Source organism: Capronia coronata (assembly GCF_000585585.1).
Source record: "Capronia coronata CBS 617.96 chromosome Unknown acBCG-supercont1.1, whole genome shotgun sequence".
NCBI lineage: Eukaryota > Fungi > Ascomycota > Eurotiomycetes > Chaetothyriales > Herpotrichiellaceae > Capronia > Capronia coronata.
Genome location: NW_006912893.1, coordinates 140,719 through 160,999, shown reverse-complemented (window position 1 = coordinate 160,999; position 20,281 = coordinate 140,719). Strand labels below are relative to the sequence as shown.

At 52.8% G+C, this 20,281-nt stretch overlaps 4 protein-coding genes across 4 annotated transcripts; 3 read left to right on the top strand and 1 right to left on the bottom strand.

Moving 5' to 3' along the window:
- Window positions 1-30: 30 nt before the first annotated feature.
- On the bottom strand, window positions 31-2,112 carry A1O1_00065 (uncharacterized protein; the record flags this gene model as incomplete). Its single annotated transcript, XM_007720986.1, has 3 exons — window positions 31-681; window positions 771-1,950; window positions 2,006-2,112. 3 exons carry the CDS (start codon window positions 2,110-2,112, stop codon window positions 31-33), a joined length of 1,938 nt encoding a protein of 645 aa, XP_007719176.1.
- A 560-nt stretch (window positions 2,113-2,672) lies between these two features.
- On the top strand, window positions 2,673-12,451 carry A1O1_00064 (uncharacterized protein; the record flags this gene model as incomplete). The annotated part of the gene is made up of 2 exons (XM_007720985.1): window positions 2,673-2,722; window positions 2,779-12,451. 2 exons carry the CDS (start codon window positions 2,673-2,675, stop codon window positions 12,449-12,451), a joined length of 9,723 nt encoding a protein of 3,240 aa, XP_007719175.1.
- A 1,067-nt stretch (window positions 12,452-13,518) lies between these two features.
- A1O1_00063 (elongation factor 2) lies at window positions 13,519-16,345 on the top strand (the record flags this gene model as incomplete). The annotated part of the gene is made up of 6 exons (XM_007720984.1): window positions 13,519-13,566; window positions 13,622-13,670; window positions 13,723-13,801; window positions 13,863-13,977; window positions 14,037-16,281; window positions 16,335-16,345. The coding sequence occupies 6 exons, from the start codon at window positions 13,519-13,521 to the stop codon at window positions 16,343-16,345; spliced, it is 2,547 nt and encodes an 848-aa protein (XP_007719174.1).
- Window positions 16,346-17,368: 1,023 nt separating this feature from the next.
- Window positions 17,369-19,448, top strand: A1O1_00062 (uncharacterized protein; the record flags this gene model as incomplete). The annotated part of the gene is made up of 3 exons (XM_007720983.1): window positions 17,369-17,583; window positions 17,781-18,102; window positions 18,402-19,448. The coding sequence occupies 3 exons, from the start codon at window positions 17,369-17,371 to the stop codon at window positions 19,446-19,448; spliced, it is 1,584 nt and encodes a 527-aa protein (XP_007719173.1).
- Between the last annotated feature and the right edge of the window lie 833 nt (window positions 19,449-20,281).

The following is a 20,281-nucleotide window of genomic DNA, read 5'->3' as shown; positions in this document are numbered from 1 at the left end:
AGAGGAGACAATTATTGCTCCTCATGGCTGTCAGCCCCGATCCCAGACATTGTCTTCTTCGATCAGACTTCCATATCTCCCATCCGCACCGTTTCCGTTTCCGTTCGAAGACGGACCCTGCTTTGATTCCTGCTTTGATTCCGAGGCACCGTCCACGGCGTTCTCTTCGTCGTCGCTGGTGGCGTGTTCAGGGGGCGGCTGCGTCGCGGGGACATCGGCGGGGTCCCAGCCGTCTTTAATTTCCTGCCCTTCCGGCGCGTCGGGGCCGAAACTGTACGTGCGGACGAACTGTCGGTGCTCGCCGTGGTTCCAGGAGTCGCCGCCTTCTTTCCGGGCGCGGACGCGCTCGGTCTCTTCAGCTTCGGTGTCTTCGACGATCAGGTCGACCAGCTGGTCTTCATCGGTTTTGCCTGAGCCGGCGGGCGAATGCTCTCGCTTGAGTTTTGTCTCGATGGCCCCCGGTGCGGGGGGTTGGTCAGTGGACGGCGAGCCGGACCGCTGGGATGGAGATGTGCTCCGGTTCTTGCCTTTCTGGATGCTGTTGCGGATCTCGCTGCGTCGACGGGTTCGGTGGTCGCGCGTGGGCTGGAGGAGGTTGCGGTTGGTGGAAGTGGTGAGTAGATTCGGGTCTCGATGCATCCAGTCTTCTCGTCGAGCTTCGTGCGCAGTGATCACTGGGTACTGTGGAATAGGAAAGAAGATAAGTCAGTATAGTGATTATTGATCGGGGGCTTTTGGGATCATAGATTTGGGGCAAGAAGCACACTCACGTTCCAATCGCCGAACTCTAACGCTCGGGCATTGTTGAATAGTCTCTCGTCTTCCGGATCGATTCCAATCTCCCAGTCAGGGTCGGTTGCTCGATAATCGTGAGCGTGGCCCCTTGCTTCTGGCGCAGGAGGTCTTGATGAGCCGTCTTTGGGCAGTAAAGGCGTTCGACTGTTCACTGCTTGCGGCTTGGGTATCCAGTACTTGCCCTTCCCGCCTCTTTCGTACCGCATGCCATCCATCATCCTGGCGATTCGTGACTGAGACTCTTCGTGCGCAATGACGTTGTCTCCCGAATCAAAGGTGCGGTAGTCATATTGCTTGCCCCGGAAGACGTCCTTCGTGTCTTCGATCAGGTCTCGTATACCGAAAGCATCTCGCAAGGCATACTTGACGGGCATTCGTGCCGCCGAAATCGTGACGTCGGCGTAGTCGTGCCATGAGAAGGCGTACCAATGCGCGACGGCAAACATGGGCATCTCGAAACAGATCAACGCATCCTGAATGGCTGCGGCCAGGTTGTCCGCAGTGTAGCCCGGGACGTTGCTGGGGATGGCGCCCAGGAATTGAAGAATAGATAGGAAGAACCCTTGCCAGTACGAAGCAAAGATGATAAGCTTGATACAGAGGAACTTGGGCATGGGCCGAAACGGCTTCAGGTCCTCGTTCATGCAGACCCAGAACATGGCCAACGAGTATAAGCTCACTGACACGCTGAGGTTGTACACAATGCCTATCCACAGATAGCCCGAGGTCAAGCCAATATACCCCTCTTGGTATGTGTTGGTGAGCTTCAGAATGATTGTCGCCACACTGAGGATTGGCTTGAGCCAGGTATACTGCAGAATGCCTCTCTTGATCGCCAGGAACGTGTGCGGGTCGGATATGTCGACTTTCGAGAAGTACAGGCTGATCGGCCAGGGATGGGACACCGGCGGCCTCCCGTGCATCATGATGATCAGAGCACGCTCACCGCCGAGAAAGTTGACGAGGAGTTGCAGGAACGTGTAGATGGTGAACGCCTCATAGATATCCCGTAGGGGATCGAGGTAGAACGCAGCCTTCAACGACACGATCGACGCCCACGATGCGGCCGAGTAGATGGGTACCATCAGCAGGATTCGAACGACGTATCGTTGGAGAAGAGGCTTTCTGTAGTTCTTCGTTTGGAGCCATATTGATCTATGGATCTGTCAGTCTTTGTATTGCATAGTGCATGGTGTACAGAGATGCGCACAGGAGCGAGAGGAGCGTTGCAACCAGAGAAGCGACTCCAGCGAGAATGATGGTCACTCTGGTGAGGCGGTTGCCTGTTCCACCGCTGCTGGATAGTATGGCTATCATGGCCGCGGATGTCCTGGCGGTGGGTTGGGGGATCGAAGACGTCGTAGCTGTGAAAGCTACCGACGGTCGGATTGAGGCTTGGTGGTCATCCTGGCATGAAGCAGGCAAGGCACGAAAGATCTCGAACTGCGGCTGCACGAGTTCACTGCGAATGGAGATGTAGATGTAAATGTAGATGTTGGTTGTGGATGTTGAACGCGTGCGTTATAGTTGTTAGTACTACGTATGAGAATCGTGACGCCCATTATTGATGGAAGCCTGCGGGGATTAATTGGTCAATCATCTTCCACTCGTTCAAGCGACAGCAGCGATCACTTTGTACTTCTACAACTTGACTGTTTACTACTTCAACAGACGTGAAGCTCTCCGTCTTTCACCCTCAACTACTGCTCCGGTCGGGCGCTTCGCTCAATGTAGAGCAGGATACTTGTCATGCCCACATGTGTTGTCTGCTCTTGAGGGTTTCGTGACAGCACTTCTTTTCGAGTTCCCGCGGTCTGGCGTCGGTGCAGTCATGAAGCAGACGCTGCATCGAACCCTCCCCGATCACGACATCGGATATGGATGACCTTGTTGGACAGCCCATCTCGAGGAATACCTCCTTCAATTGGTAAATGAACAATGTTTCAAGGCCCTGCTATAACCAACAAGCTAACTCTTCTGAAGGACATGGTTCGTCGAACTCGTCACCTGCTCTTGTCTTGCGCTCTTCTTCCTCTTCTACTTCAACCGCCTCTTCGCGACCCTTGTCTCATACGGCCTGAGAGCCTGGACGTGGCATAAGTACCGGGTGTGGATCGACATACAGTCTCTGCAGTTGTCCTTTCTAGCAGGTAGAATCTTCTTCAAGGGCATCCGCTATCATGGCGAGAACGAGACTATATTGGTCCAGCATGGCTACATTACGTGGAGGTACTGGCTACGAACAACCCGTCAGGTCGACCTCACTGCTTTCGACGATAGTCACCAAGATGGCTGGGGGGCTGAGAAGCAAGGATCGGAGTCAGATGGCTCTAGCCAATCCAAACCATCAATGCCAGACCAAGAGCCGGGACGAGCCAAACAAGCCGGAACTGCAGAGGCTCGGGTTGCGATCAACATGTCTGGTTTGGAATGGTTCGTGTATAACCGCACACCGCTCTATGAAGCCATCGTGAAAGATGCCCAAGGAGTGCAAGGAGAAAAGGAGAGCCCTCTGGAAACCCACACAACTGGTCACGAGTCTGAAAGCGGTCATGGGACACTCCATCACCGTAGGGGGAAGCCGAATCTATGGTCCCAGGTTGTCTCTGCCAGCGACATGTCGGAGACCGGCAGTTCCACGGAGAAGCCGGAGAGAGACCTCGAGCCAGGCGACGATTTGGCTCCCATGACAAGAGTCGACACATACAACAGCGCCGCCTCAAACCCTGGTGGACCTGTAGCCCATGTGTCTGCCATCCACTCCCTTCTGATCCGCATGCTGCCGGTTGCAGTCGAATGTTCCAAAGGTGCCATATCTCTTGGGAATGAGAACACTCGAGCGCTTGTTGTCTCGACTTTTGCATCTGCCAGAGGTCACATTGACGCCGCGGCTGCTGGACCATCTGACATATACCGACAAGTGTTTGATTTTGAAATTGACCGTCCCAAGGTTGAAATGAAACCAAATCCCGAGTATCGTCGATCGCAGCTGGCTGCGGCGGAAAGGATTGTCTCTGCGGCAGAGTCGATAAGAGGGCCACGACGCTGGTGGCTTATGGAGTTTGACTGGGCTCGTCGCATAGCCAAGGGTTTCCACGTTTTCAGGCGCCTTCTCCCCGGTGTTGGCAGTTCGGGAGGCTCCATAAGAACCACTGCCTCTCAAACGGCCGAAAGAAACATGCATTACATGTACGACGACTTCCAGGACGACAATAGGTCATGGCATGGTCTGGGGCGATATATGGACGAGGACGAGCGCGATGACCACGAAGGCTGGTCTCATGTGGAGTATGCCAGGTTCTCACAAATCCTGGATTCACCCGCCGTTCATTTGAACTTTTATTGGGATATTCCCGGTAAGGTCACGGAACAACCCTCTGGCCTGCTCGAGACGCAGGACTATGATGATGTCAACCTGTCCAACCCTCCTGGGTACGGCCTTGATCTAGCTGTGAAAGGTGGTTACGTCAATTACGGCCCCTGGGCTGATCGTCTTCGGATCGAAATCCAAAATACATTCTTGCCGACGTCGTATCGCGCTTCAACCCCGGGAGCTGCACTCCACATGGGCAATAGGCGTGTCAGCACGGTGATGACGATTCGGGTTGATCTTGAGGAAGAAGTCATTCTCCGCGTCCCCACTAGGGAGAGATCAAAAGACTGGCAGTGGAGAGGACGAGCCCATACCGTGAAAGAGGCGGCTGCCCTGCGCAAGCAACGAGAGAAGAGACACTTCCGCTTTCGGCGATCGCAGAAGACCCAACTCGGACCTGACGTACGACCATTCGGCTGGTTGTCTGTATCAGCTGGGCAAGATTCTACCGTGCGATACGACATGGACATGGTGGCACGCAAAGACGGTTTCCGAAATCATTTGAGTCTCGACCTCCGGGACACCAAGGCCACCTCCAGTGTAAACCACGCCATGCTTTGGCGTTGTCAGTCCCAGAAGGTCTCGTGTGATCTATCCAATCCATTGGGTTGGAACGATCTTCACAGTTGGGCCTTCGACATCGAGAACAACGCCATGGAGATGTTCCTTCTTAGGGATCACATGTTCTTGCTTACCGACCTCATAGCCGACTTTACCGCTGGACAAAAGCCCGACTACATGACCTTTGTCCCCTTTCTCTATCGACTGCATTTGAAATTTCCCGACTTGAAACTCTATCTCAACGCGAACGATTACAATATCATCGACAGCCCTTGCGACCTGGAGGAAAACGTGTTTCTCATCCTAGGTTTTCAACAGCTGGACGGTGACGTTGAGATACCTATGCAGTACTTCTCCCCCCGCCAAAGCAGCGTCAACTTTCTTGCGGAAGGCCACAATGCCTCACTTCAGTTGATTACGCCTGTTTGGAACACTCTGAATACCCTCGCCGAGGATTCGATGATGGCTACTCTCAAACAGCTCAACCTGGAAGGGTCTTACAACTACTACACCGCCATCGCGCCGAACTTGACGGATTCACTTTTCATGACTATTACTGGCTATGCTCCCAAGTTCAACCTGCAGGGCTTCCTGATCCGCTATTTTATGAACGTCAAGGAAAACTACTTTGGCGACCACTTGCACTTCAGAACATTGGAGGAGTATCAGAACATACTTGCAGGCAATGAGGACCCTGGGCCACGTCTGCCAGTTAAGAAAGAAAATGACCTTGATGTCATTTTGACGGTGCGGGCAGACAGTTCTGCCGTGCTTATGCCGGCCAACATCTATTCGCAGAGGGAGAATCTCCGCGTCGATGTTCTTCTCGTGGAGGCAGATATGCGATTCACCAATTATTACATGGATTTGCAGGTCAGCTCAAGTCCTCTGGAAGCCTCTCTGGAGTCCTTGTCCAAAACGGACTCCGGTACGATAAGTGATATCACGAACTGCCAATTATTCATCGACGGCGTCGCAGTGTACGGGCACCGTCTCTTTGGTGCTCCGCCAACGGAGCCAACCTACGTCTGCAATTGGGATTTCAACATAGGAGAAGTGACCGGCGAGTGCTCCTCCAAGTTTGTACAGACCCTTATACGCTCAATCACGGCATTCATGTTTACCTTGGATGATGACGAGAATTCCTTGCCCCCCTTCGACAAGTCTGTTATTCACGACGTGATTTTCTTGAGGGCCAATGTGGCCGGCTTGCGCCTATGGCTGGTCACTGATGGAGCGGCCTTTCTGCTTGAGCTTTCCACGGCAGAAATCTCACTTGGGGATTGGGCCGACTCCAACTTTGCGAAGAGAATGCGAGTCAACATTCCTCAAGTTCTGCTAGCAGCGGTGGACTACAAATCTGCTCTCCGCTGTCACGAGCGTGGGTCAACCTCTGTGGACACATTCGCCTGCTTTCAAGCTTCTTTTAGGCTCGGTATGCTTGACAAGACAGATGATCTCTCCCAGACTCGGGCCCTACAGCAACAGCACATTCTCTATCACGATCAACGAACGCATAGAGCGGAATTTCTTTTGCGACCCCAGAAACAGTATCCGCCGAACCACAGGAAGCCCGAATGGGCCCGCGAACCGCCATCGATGCCATTACCGGTTATGCCCGAACCTGTTGGCAGAGTTGAAAAGATGTCCTTCTCTGAAGCCAGACAGCGGAAAGTTAGCAAGCGCGCTCCCCACCGCCCCAGCTCTTTTATATCGAGCTCTTCGTCTCTGTCCAAAAGTGCACCCTCCGCAGCGAACCACACTGTCGAGCTACCGAACTCGTCGCTTGGCAAACATGACACCGAATCAGCAACTCAAAAGACGTACCTGGCACCTCCCTTTGTCCATTCCGACAGCCGTTCCAGCAGCCGCGGACGAAGAGACCACTCTCAAGATCCGGACTCGCACCCAGCGATGGTGACCTTTGCTAGTCCCTGGGCCGCTCCACACTTCACTCTACATGAGGTCCAACCCAATTTTGCAAATATGCCGGAAATTCCTTACATGCCACCCCCCGACGATCCTTCCATGGTGCCACCCACCGGTAATGACCCCTATATGCCGGGGGCCGAATTTAAGAACACCCCTCACAATGGCTTTCTTTGCACGCTCGACAATGGTCTGGTTGGCTTTTGTACCCCTGAACTGCTCCTGTCTATTGGACAGCTGATTCGCGAACTGAACGTGGAGCACGCGATTGATCAATTGGATAAATTGCAAATCGCCGTGACGGAGCGAATATTGGAAAATCAGCGGCATGACAGACAAGGTCATGTCATGGACTTCGCAGTCGAGATGCCGTTTGCGCATGTGAGGTTGGTTAACAACCTGCCAAATGGCAGTTCCGACACGAATGCGCCTTCAGAAGACCAGTATGATGTGAAAATTGCGCGCAGCCGCGTCATGTATCGAGCATTGCACCCCAAGAGGGAGACGCGATCCGGGGTTGAGCCTCAAGGCCACCTGGCATACGGTTCGATTGACAGCGTCAGTTTATCTGTCAGTGATACTACATCGTCTCCTGGGAAAGGAGCCGCCCATGCTCGGTTATCTCTGGAACAAATTGGCTTCTGGTTATCCTTGAAGGAAGAGATGAGCTCGAGGTTGCAGTTGAGCAATTTGGACGTTGTCCTCTGGGCTCCGCAGCTGACGTATATGGCCAGCCTCATACAAAGGACTTACTCGATGGTTGATCGCATCGCCGCTGCTTTTGTGGGCCTTGATCAGAGCGCCCAAACACGACACCTCATTTACCACTTGACTCAACGCGGCTCATCGGTGCCTGATCCTATCTTCCTCATGAGACCTTCTTACGTCCTCAGAAGCGCTGACAAACATGTTCGTCTGACGGATTCCTGGAAGATCATGTCGAGACTTCGATACATATTCTCCACAATTGAGAGATTGAACGGCACCGAGGTTTTTGACAAATGCAGCTGTAAGGACATTGAACTAACGGATCCTGCCCGCAAAGAAGTGCTCTCCTCCTTCCAGCAGTGGCGAGGCTGGGATTATGCACGTGATCAAGTTCCGATCATGAGTTCTCTGTTCAACAGTCCTATCGCTGGAACATCAGAAAGACTCGAAAGCAGCATACTTGTGCGGTCGGAGATTCTCGTTGGGAAGGTTGGTGTGATATTGGATCCCGGTCCTCGACAAACTGACCTTGCACTCTTGGGTCTGGACCTTAACCTCTTCATGCAACCTGCCATGGATGATATTGCAGCGGACAAGATGGGTCAAAGAGTCATTATTCAGGCTTATCTCGCGGACACCTCCTTACATCTGAACTGGGCTCTAGTACGACTGATCCGGCAGATTGTGGAACTGGGCAACCCACTAGCAGTTAGGAATAAGATAAGTGGACAGGCGAAGACCGCCAGGACCTCCGACCAAGCGACAAGAAAACAGTTCACCGTCGTTGTGGGGAGTGACGCGGCATCCGTCTTCCTTACAACGATCAATCTCAAACTGAAATGGGGTGCTGAAAGCTTTCGAAGCGCAGTTTCCTTTGACACAGGAGACCTGGGGCCAACAATTTCTTCTTTCACAGTGGCTGCGAACACTGCCATGGCAAGATTCAAAAGCCACTCACATACTCTCCTCACGTGGCGGCTTCGCCTTCCAAAGTTTTATGGTTCCGTTTGGCCCCAATCTACTGCAAGTCCTCATGAGCAGAAGACAGTGGTACAAATCTGTGCAGCATCGCACAAATATCGGTTCGAAATGAAGGAAGACGCGGTGATGCTCCTCGAGGTCGTCGATTCGGTGCTCCAGGACGAGGCGCGTGAGATCATGACCCTAGTGGATGAGATGCCTGGCATGGAGCGTGAACAAGATGTACACGGCCGTACAACCGAGAAAAAGTTGGATCTCGCCCTCCATGTCGCCATGTTTTTAGACGATTACAGGTTGACATTTGCGGTCGTCCCGTCCCTTCGCTATACCATTGCTGGTCTTGTTGCGAGGACTTCCGTGTTGCCACGAGCAGACGGCGCACATGACATTCACTTTGACATCAAAGAGCATGAACATTCATTCGAGGCACCCACGAAAACTCCCGAAGGCAACCTGTCGATTTTGAAAATGCCGGCTATCAATGGCGGACTCTCTGTACGCAAAACTGCCAGTGTCATCGCTGTCCGTGCTCGTGCCACAGTGGAGGAGATCAACCTTGAGGCTCGCGGGATCCGAGCGTGTTTTGAAGCATTGAACCAACCCGGAGTTATACAGATCATACCGGAAGTCAAAAGAGCCATTCAAGAAGTGCAGACCTCCATCGACCAAGTGGCTGGGAGTATGTCCAAGGTCCAGAAAGTGGACGCAAATGAAAACACACTCTTACTACGTTTCGCAGTCCACAGTACGCTTGCCGGCATCAAAGTCCATATGAGCGCCCCTGCTGTTCAGGAGGATAAAGATTACTGTGCAGAGATGGAGCTCAAGCTCGAGGGGACATCAGTCTTCATCCACAACGAAACAGATGATCCTGAATCTATACACAAGCAGCCACAGTTCATTATCGACTCCCAGGGAGTCGGCCTAGCTGTGTATCGCAGAACGAAACGGGATCGAGTGAATGCCGGTAGGTGCCTCGTACACCTCAAAGCCTCGGGCAAGACGGAGAGCGACGGCAAAGCCGGCAGGGTACACGTTTACCGGACGTGGAGTGACGGGATTGCGGTCGATCTGTTTGAAGATACTGCCACGCTCGCGGTCGATATCCTGGCATTCATACAAGATCGTATCACGTCCATCAAGCTCGCCGACGATGCAAATAATATTCGGCAGCTCCGAAGAATGACCACTGCTGGGCTCACGGAACGATTGAAGCCAAAGGAGCAATCAGACGCAGCCCCGGATACCGCCTCGGCTCATCGAACTTCTTCGCCTGCTCTCTACGATTCCACCTATGCGGTCGATCTTGAGAACATTTATCTGCGCTGGAATATGACGGGAGACACTGCACACTTACCAGCCAGGCAGGTCCAAGATCTGGTGTTTTCTGTTCGGAAAGTCGATCTCAAAACCCGGCAAGAGGGAACTGCCCGCCTTTCGATTCGCGATACGCAACTACAGATCGTCCCTAAGTCTCAATTTGATTTTCCAACTCGGCGAACTGCAAATTCAGCTTTACTTCCCGAGATTATCTTTGGAGCTGCTTATTTGTCGACCAAGCATGACCGGCGGCTCGCGTTTCATGCCAAAGGGAAGGCGCTAGACCTTCGGCTTGCCTCCGATTTTGTCATCCCAGCTCATGCCTTGCAAATGTCCCTCGCCAACACCAGCAAAGAATTGCGGAATGCAAAGTCAATCTGCGAGACGAGTCCGCAGACCCCTAATCTGGGACGAGTAAGCTTTTTGGGGGAGAAACGCCTGGCTTCTCTTTTGGTTGATGCCGACTTTGCTGGAGCCGTAGTGCACATTTCTCCTCGGGCGGAAGTGCGTCAGCCGAATTCGGTATTCTCATTCTTGAAAGGTGAGAAACGATCCCGTGCAGGACGATATGGGCAAGCCGTGCAAGGAGAGAATGCGTCTTCAGCAGTTCTACAGTCGCCTGGAGTGGCTCTGAAAGTCGAGTACAATGACAATGGCCTCGAGGATCCCTCACTCAGTACCGAGGTCAAGGTCGCAGCCTCATCGAATACTCTGTACCCAACAGTCGTACCTTTGATCCGCGAGATCTCGTCCAGCATTAGAGAAATCTTTGGCGACAGGAAACCTGGAGACGAGCAGTCTACGTCTCAAGGAGAAACAACCGCCGCTCCTGCGAATGTCACAGGAGCCAGCGCCGATCCGACAGCCATCTTGGGGCGGTGCAAGTTGAATGCTGGACTCTACATTCAGCGACAAGAATTTAGTCTTAGCTGCCAACCTATTGCAAGGGTTGCAGCAACGGCAAGGTTCGCAGATGTCTTTGTTACTGCCAACACCGTCTCTGCACCCGATCAAGAACGATTCTTCGCGATTCTGACAACGTTCAACAAACTCGAGGCGTCGGTCCAACACGTGTACTCGCGCGAGTCGACTGCCACCTTCGAAGTAGATACAATCACCATGTCCCTGATGAACAGTAAGCATGTGAGTGCCGCCACAGGCATCTCAGCAGTCCTTAACATCAGCCCTATGAAGAGCGATATCAACGCCAAGCAGGTGCAGGATTTCCTTCTTTTCCGGGAGATCTGGTACCCTGCTGAGCTACGCCGAGAATCTAAACCTAGTGCTCCCGCGGCAACCACACAGGAACAGCAGGCATACGCAATGCAGCGTTTCCAGGAGCTTTCTGGCAAAGGCACTTTGCCCTGGCACATCATTGTTTCTGTGCAGGAGGTCAAGCTCCAGGTCGATCTTGGACAGGGGCTGGGAAAAACAGTCTTTACGGTCACCCAGCTCTGGGCCTCGTCCAAGAAAGATGATGATTCCGAGCAGAATTTATGCATTGGACTCGACAAGGTCGGTGTTGATAGCGTGGGAAGGATGAGTGGATTTGTCGAGCTGGAGAACCTGCGCGCCCGCACATCGATACGTTGGCCGCAAGAGTCGACTGCGAAGAATCGTGCCCCGCTCGTCCTAGCATCCATCGGGTTTGAACATTTGCGAGTCAAGGCGGCATTCGACTATCAACCGTTTGCCGTCGCCGACATCTCTTCCTTCGAATTTTTGATGTACAACGTGCGGCAAGGCAAAGGTATCGAAAGTGATCGGCTTGTGGGACTGGTCGACGGCGGCAAGGTTCAGGTGTTCTGCACTACGGCCACTGCAGCACAAGCACTTGCCTTGGTGCAGGCATTTGAAAGGCTGGTGCAGGAGAAGCAAGAAGCGTACGAAACATCCCTACATGATTTGGACAAATTCCTGCGGCGAAAATCCGTCTTTCCCTCGGGGAGCTGGACCGCGTCTGTCCCCGAGGCCGCACCCAAACCAACGTCCGCGAGCAAAGGCACCTTTGGTTTGCATACGGATGTTGTCGTCACGCTTCAAGCCGTTGATCTTGGTGCCTTTCCCAACACATTCTTTGACACTCAGATTCTGAAAGTCGAGGCGACCGAGATCCAGGCACGGTTTGCCGTGGCAACGACTGAGGGCAAAACTCACAGCGGGTTGGGGATGACGCTTGGGCAGCTCAGGGTGGCGCTTTCGAGCGTCAACCGGGCTACAACCAAGGCATTAAGCGAGGTGTCAGTGCCTGATGTGATTGAGAGGGCAACGACAGCACGCGGAGGCACGATTGTCAAGGTTCCGCGGCTAGTGTCGTCGATGGAGACATGGCAGCGGCCGGATTCGAACGTGATTGAGTACATCTTCAAGAGCGTCTTCGAAGGCAAGGTTGATGTGGGATGGAACTATGCACGCATCAGCTTTATCCGTGGTATGTGGCAAACTCACTCGCGGGCTCTGGCACAACGACTGGGCAAGCCGCTACCGCCGTCAGTTGTCAAGATCACTGCAGAACCACAAGGTGACGGAGAGAACGGTGGGCGGGAGAAGATTACTGCGGTGGTTAACGTGCCCCAGTCCAAATTCACCTACGTGCCACTGGAACCTCCGATCATCGACACACCTCAGCTGCGCGATATGGGCGAGGCCACGCCGCCATTGGAATGGATCGGACTGCAAAGAGACAAGCTCCCTGAAGCGACGCATTCCGTGGCGATTGTGTCACTGTTGGAGATCGCACGGGAGGTGGAGGATGCATACGCAAAGATCCTCGGAGCAAGTTAGTCTTTTGATCGATACAGAGTACATATTCTGGATTAGCGATGGCGTTGAGGTGCATGGGCTGGATGGAAAAGTATATACAGGGGTCACAATGAAGGAGTCATCATAGAACCACGTACGATATTGAGCCCAATGCTTTACAAATGGATTCGTTCCCTCTGACTCCAACATAAGAGTTTATAATTTGGAAGCCTCAGGGGTATCGACATGTGACGAGGCTGCCGAAGGAGGGAAGTGACTCAACTGTGCCTACACTACTGTAGGTACCTATAGGTACAGCAGGGTATTATGTCAGCCTTGGTACCTGATGGGTGAGTCACGTGAACTCTATATGGTGGCAGACGGAGATAAAGCTGGAGTTAAACCCCGGCGGGGCCTGCTACCTTTTAATTGTTCAAATTGGATTTCTAAGAAAGTGTAAAGCTGCCTGCAGTTCGGTGCACCGCTGCTGCTAGTAGTAGATACCCAGGAAAGACACCTAAGGAACCACAAGTATACTCTGTAACTATATGGTACCTACTAGTAGTAACTCATAACATGTACTACCTGCTAATATTGTGACTGTCACTGTTACCGTGCACTGGCAGTCAGTCACCCAGTCATCCACCGCCACTCCACTAGCATCAACCTGCTGTCTTGGCGCCGCCCACTGCAAAGAGAGGAGATTTCTCATCCCCCAAGATCTTGCAACCTCCTTCGAGTCTTTATAAGCCCTGCATCTGCCAGCTCAAAGCTCCGTCTCATCGCCTTCATTTCGTCTGTGACGATACGCGCAGGCATTCCAGCAGATTGAGCGAGCCCTCGACTTCGCGATCATCACTCAAAAGCTCACCGGAGCGCCCTACCCCGCCTCAAAGGCAGATATCCTCAAAACACCGCCAACATGGTCAAGTAGGTCACATCCTGTCTACCACACATCTCTGCACTGGCATCTGGGATTGCGATACGGAAAAGAGAAGGATGTGTTTCTACACAATGCGGGAAAGCGCGGGAGATTCGCTGGACAGGTGCCAGGACAGGGCATTCCCCTTCATTTGCCAGACAAGACCCCCAAACTGTTGCGATAAAAGATGCTGATCAATATCTCGAATAGCTTTACGGTGGAAGAGATCCGGGCCGTATGTCCTTTTCCTGGGATTCCTGCTCCGACTGTCTCGATACTGACTGGTGTAGCTTATGGACCGCCCGGCCAATATCCGAAACATGTCCGTCATTGCTCACGGTATGTTCTCTGAAAAGATCGCGAGAGATACAATCACTGATCAATGGTGCAGTCGATCACGGCAAGTCGACCTTGACCGACTCTCTCGTCCAGCGAGCCGGTATCATCTCTGCAGCCAAGGCAGGTGAAGCGTATGTCTCACTTCCCAGACCAGTCTTGGAGTTTGGATGATTGACAGTCGTGCTCTTGCAGGCGTTTCACCGATACCCGAAAAGATGAACAAGAGCGAGGCATCACAATCAAGTCCACTGCCATCTCTCTATATGCCCACCTGCCCGACGAGGAGGATCTCAAGGACATCCCGCAGGTCAGTCACAGTCTGGAGCCGTGGGCGACTTGCCTAACCATGGACTGACATGGATACAGAAAGTTGCCGGTAACGAATTCTTGATCAACTTGATCGACTCCCCTGGTCACGTTGATTTCTCTTCGGAAGTCACAGCTGCCCTTCGTGTCACTGATGGTGCGTTGGTCGTCGTCGACACAATTGAAGGTGTCTGCGTCCAGACCGAGACCGTCCTACGACAAGCCCTTGGTGAGCGTATCAAGCCTGTTGTCATCATCAACAAGGTCGACCGCGCTCTCCTTGAATTGCAGGTTTCCAAAGAGGATCTGTACCAATCGTTCCTCCGTACTATCGAGTCGGTGAACGTCATCATCTCCACGTACTTTGACAAGGCCTTGGGTGATGTCCAGGTCTGGCCTGAGAAGGGTACTGTGGCCTTCGGCTCTGGTCTCCACGGCTGGGCTTTCACCGTCCGACAGTTCGCCATCCGGTATGCGAAGAAGTTCGGTGTTGACAAGTCCAAGATGATGGAACGTCTCTGGGGCGACAACTACTTCAACCCCAAGACCAAGAAGTGGACCAAGACCGCCGACTTTGAGGGCAAGACCCTTGAGCGTGCCTTCAACCAGTTCATCCTGGACCCCATCTTCAAGATCTTCGATGCCTTCCAGAAGGGCAAGGTTGAAGAGCTGGTCAACCTGACCGCCAAGCTCGACATCAAGCTGACCAACGAGGAGAAGGAGTTGCCTGGAAAGGGTCTCCTCAAGGCTGCCATGCGCAAGTTCTTGCCGGCCGCCGATGCGCTCTTGGAAATGATGGTTATCCACTTGCCATCCCCAGTCACCGCCCAGAAATACCGTGCTGAGACCCTTTACGAAGGTCCAGCCGACGACGCAGCGTGCATTGCTATCCGCGACTGTGACCCCAAGGCCGATCTCATGCTTTACGTCTCCAAGATGGTGCCTACATCGGATAAGGGTCGATTCTACGCCTTCGGCCGTGTCTTTGCCGGTACCGTCCGCTCCGGCATGAAGGTCCGCATTCAAGGTCCCAACTATACCCCAGGCAAGAAGGAGGACTTGTTCATCAAGGCTGTCCAGCGTACCGTCCTCATGATGGGCCGTACTGTTGAGCCCATTGATGATTGCCCGGCCGGTAACATTTGCGGTCTCGTCGGCATTGACCAGTTCTTGCTCAAATCCGGTACCTTGACCACCTCCGACACCGCTCACAACCTGAAAGTGATGAAGTTCTCCGTCTCGCCTGTTGTGCGACGATCAGTCGAGGTCAAGAACGCCAACGATCTCCCCAAGCTGGTCGAAGGTCTTAAGCGATTGTCCAAGTCCGACCCCTGTGTCGTGACCTCCATCTCTGAATCTGGTGAGCACGTCGTTGCCGGTGCTGGAGAGCTTCATCTGGAAATCTGCTTGAAGGATTTGGAAGAAGACCATGCCGGTGTGCCACTGAAGATCAGCGACCCCGTCGTCTCGTATCGCGAGACTGTTGGCGGTACTTCCAGCATGACTGCTCTGTCCAAGTCACCCAACAAGCACAACCGTCTGTACGTTGTCGCTGAACCGCTTAGCGAGGAGGTGTCCAAGGAAATTGAGGAGGGCAAGATCACCCCTCGTGACGACTTCAAGGCCCGTGCCCGTATCCTGGCTGACGAACACGGCTGGGACGTGACCGATGCTCGAAAGATCTGGGCCTTCGGTCCCGACACCACCGGTCCCAACTTGTTGGTGGATCAGACCAAGGCTGTCCAATACCTCAACGAAATCAAGGACTCCTTCGTGTCCGGTTTCCAGTGGGCCACCCGCGAGGGTCCTATTGCCGAAGAGCCTATGCGATCCATCCGATTCAACATCATGGATGTCACCCTCCATGCCGATGCCATCCATCGTGGTGGTGGTCAAATCATCCCCACTGCCAGACGTGTGCTCTATGCCGCCACTCTCCTTGCCGAGCCTGGTATCCAAGAGCCCGTCTTCTTGGTGGAGATCCAAGTTCCAGAGCAGGCCATGGGTGGTATCTACGGTGTTCTTACCCGCAGAAGAGGTCACGTCTTCTCCGAGGAACAGCGTATTGGTACTCCTCTCTTCACCGTCAAGGCCTACCTTCCCGTCATGGAGTCGTTCGGCTTCAACGCCGATCTGCGTGCTGCCACCAGTGGTCAAGCCTTCCCTCAATCCGTCTTTGACCATTGGCAAATTCTTCCCGGTGGTTCGCCGCTTGATCCCGCCACCATGCCCGGCAAGGTCGTCGAGCAAGCGCGTATCAGAAAGGGTCTCAAGCCCCAAGTTCCCGGCTATGACAACTACTACGGTAAGTCTTTTTCATGTTTCTTCCTGCTGGACCGTGCTAACTATGATCTACAGACAAATTGTAGAGCCTTCGGCTTCCCAGCATTAATAGACAGGGCCATGACCCTACGAGATGCATGCATAGGGTTGTGGTCATGGAGCATTGTATGACGGCGACCAAAAGCAACATCCAACGCAATGACAATGACCCGCTTGCGCTTGCGCTTGAAGCAAAGAATTGGCTCTGGACATGTGGTCAAGCCATGGAATGTGGCAGCTAGGAGTGTGCATCATGGAACGGGATCCTGGAGGGTGGATGAAGAGATTGTTTTCCATCTTCTGAAGGAGGGGGTTCAGGGTCTGCCAAGTTCCCCCTGTATTGTTCCAGAGGATGTCTCACCCTCGGCTAGGTGCTCAGAAGATAGAAAACGACCGACCGATGCAGGTTAGAGAGCAAATTGATGAAGTTTTTGATATTGACACCAGGGTGTTGAGCACGTGACCGTAATCGATGACCACGGTATCTTTTTTTGTCTTTTTCCATTCTTTCTCTTCCTCTCTCCCTCTGCACACTCTGTCTCGCCTTGAGGGACAAAACAACCAACATGATGGATATATGGATACAGCAGATCGATTGGGGTCATGACTGCCTTGTCGTTGGCATCGATCATGACTCGGGTGTCCTACTTACTACTATCGTGCTGGCAGTGGACGGTGCTTGTTCTACAACCTGTCATCCACCCGCCTGTACTCGCTCCCATTCCACAGGTAAGTCCCCGGAATTCTTCTTGAGCTTCCAAACGGATCGTGTTGTCATTGCAATGGTGATACCACGTGAGAAGGGCTCAAAAGGTAAGACGCCGACCCGCATTGCAAAGCTTGCATACTACCCTGAGCTGTGGCTTGCTTGGTATTGTTCTTCTACAACAATACAAGCATTCCTCTCGAGCACGGCCATGCGTCCTACCCGAGCACAAACTCTCCTTGACGACTGTCGATGTTCGTGTGATTGTGATTCCTCGTCCCTCTAACCTCTTTTTTTCTCTTTTTTCTTATGGTCCAATCAAGACTACCACTGTCCTCCGCGGAGACGAACGAACCAGTCGATCATGGCATCCGGACGACAGAGCTCACGGGAAGTGGAAACGGAAGCGGAAGCGGAAACGGACAAGACCTTGGCCAACATTGAACCGGAACCGGACAAGACCTTCGCCAACATCGTGTCGGCGTATACCTCCCGCTTCGGCCAGAACGACGACCAGACCACCGTGACTGAAGAGCAGCGCACCAAAAGACAAACTGCGGCGGCTGAACTGGCAGACTCGTAAGGCTGAATTGCACTGATCTGATCTGATTCCCTTCTTGATATATCTATCCCTTTTCCCCTGGCAAGACTCTCTCAAACAAGTTTGCCTGCCACCACCCGGCAAATATTGAGAGCAGCAGGATGAAAATATCGAGTTCAGCAAGATATTCTCTTTTTCTCTCTTTGCTCTGTTCGAACTAACCTCAACAAAACAGATACTACGATTTCGCCAGCACCGCATACGAGAACGGCTGGAGCACCCACTTCCACTATACGCCGTTCGCACCGCACGACACGATCCAGTCGGCCCTGGCGTTCTACGAGCACCGTCTCGCCCTGCTGATGGGACTGCGACCCGGCATGAAAGTCCTCGATGTCGGCTGCGGCATTGGCGGCCCGGCTCGGGAGATTGCGAAATTCGTCGGGTGCGAAGTCGTCGGTGTCACTATCAACCAGGCCCAAGTCGATCGGGCTATCTATCTCACTGCCCTGGAGGGGTTGAGTGGGAAATGTACTTTTGTCAAGGCTGATTTCTTGGTACGTAGGTGGTTCGAAGCGTTCGAGTGATTTGAGTCCATCGTCCGTCGTGTTCCGATCTTTGATATCTGGGTATCCTCCTCATCATATATCATGACCACCGACTGGATTGGCTGCCTGCAGGGGGTTGGCGTTCGTTCTGCTGGACTGGGTTATTTCTGTCCAGTCCTACACCCTTGCATATGAGCCACCATTCCTTCTCGTTGTCTTCCTTTCTTTCCTTTCTTTCGCTTTCACGAACACGTTTACCCGTCCGTTGACTCGGGAAAAGTGATTTCTCATTTCTAATCCTGATTTAGAACCTCCCCTTCGCACCATCCTCTTTCGACGCCGCCTACGCCATCGAAGCCACCGTCCACTCCCCGTCCCTGCAAAAAGTCTACACGAACATCTGGCGCGTCTTGAAACCCGGCGCCGTCTTCGGTCTCAGCGAATGGGTCATGACGGAGAAGTTCGACCCTTTGGATCCAAAACATATCGGCATCCGCAACCGGCTGGAACGCGGCAATGGCCTGTGTAATCTCCACACGAGCGAGCAGGCGCGCGCGGCTATGATCGGTACGGGCTTTGATGTTTTTCATGATGAAGACTATGCACAGCATTTCGCATGGTTATCGGCGAAGCGAGGAAATGGAGATGGCAATGGCACTGATATCCGGCTTTACAACCATAACCATAACCATGACCATACCTCGCAGAATGAACAACATCAACTTCAACAACACCATCATCATATCTACCTTGATTCTCCAGTCTTGGTTCCCTTTCTTGCAGACCCAATTCCTGCACACCCAGTGCACCAAGCAACAACAACATCACCATCATCATCACAATCACAATCATCGCCGGCAACGAAACGAACCACAACAAACGCCTCAACGTCATATTCATCGTCATCATTGAACCTACGACCCGCACCGCCATCTTCAACTTCAACTTCAAATTCAACTCCCTCGAGGCTCATACCACCCCATCGCAACTGGTGGTGGCCCCTCGAAGGCAACACGGCCCAGGCCACCACTTGGACCGACTACTTCACCGCATGGAAGATGTCCAAATGGCCGCGGCGGATCTGTTACGCTGTGCTCTGGACTCTGGAGCGGCTGGGCGTGGCTGATCGTGGGACTTGTGCCGCTATGACCACTTTGGCGTATTGTGTCGATAGTGCGGTCGAGGGGGGGCGGGAGGGAATCTTTACGCCGTGTTGGTGGTTTATTGGGAGGAAAGGAGGAGAAGAAAACAGAGAAGGAGAAGAAGAAGGAGGAGGAGGAGGAGGAGGAGGAGGAGGAGAATTAAAAGAAGGGAGTGAGCAAAATATACTATACTATACTAGTATGGATAGATAGATGGATCGATGTAATGATTAGTTCTGACGGAAAAGAAACTACTTTACACTTTGTTGCGTCGTTGACCATAACCCAGGGGTCTATTATATGCAAGTCAATGGTTCTAATTCGTGATCATGATATCTATTCTGTTGGACGACAGACGAAAAAGACACGACGGCACACAACCTCTCCCGTACTTGCCCTTGTATTACGTCGGCACTACTGCAACGAAAGAGACAACGAAAGAGACAACGAAAGAGACAACGAAAGAGACAACGAAAGAGACAATGAAAGAGATCTACCGCAAAAAAGTAAGTGAGGGCTCAGCCATGTTATCGATCAGCTCATATCATTGCCATACAGTCAGTAATAGTAGCTGCAACCATGTTGGGAGGCGGCAGGCTTGAGGAGGCTCATCCATCCACATATTCAATGGGGTTTATTCCATGCTTCCATACGTCCATACGTCCATACGTCCATGTGTCAGCAATTGCCAGCTCTGTCTGCAGTGAGCACGTTTGGATATTTCCGAATCTTAAGCCCAGTTCGCCATGCATGCCTCCACCCAGATAGCCATTTCATCTTGCCTCGACTAAACACGGCTCTTCGTTTTCGTCTTTCTTCCTTTTTGGCAATGTTGCAACTCTACCATGAGCAAAAGAGGCATTTTTGTGACGAGTTGTTGTGTGTCAAGTCCCCCCTTTCCCCGACCTGTCCATTCGATCCATCGGGGTCTTGCTGTTGCGGCATTCGCTTGGCTCCGTCCATACCTTGAAACGCCATGAATCGTCATGACCACCCATCCGCCCTCCGCCCCGTGCCGAAGACTTGAGAGATGGGTGCAGCATGGC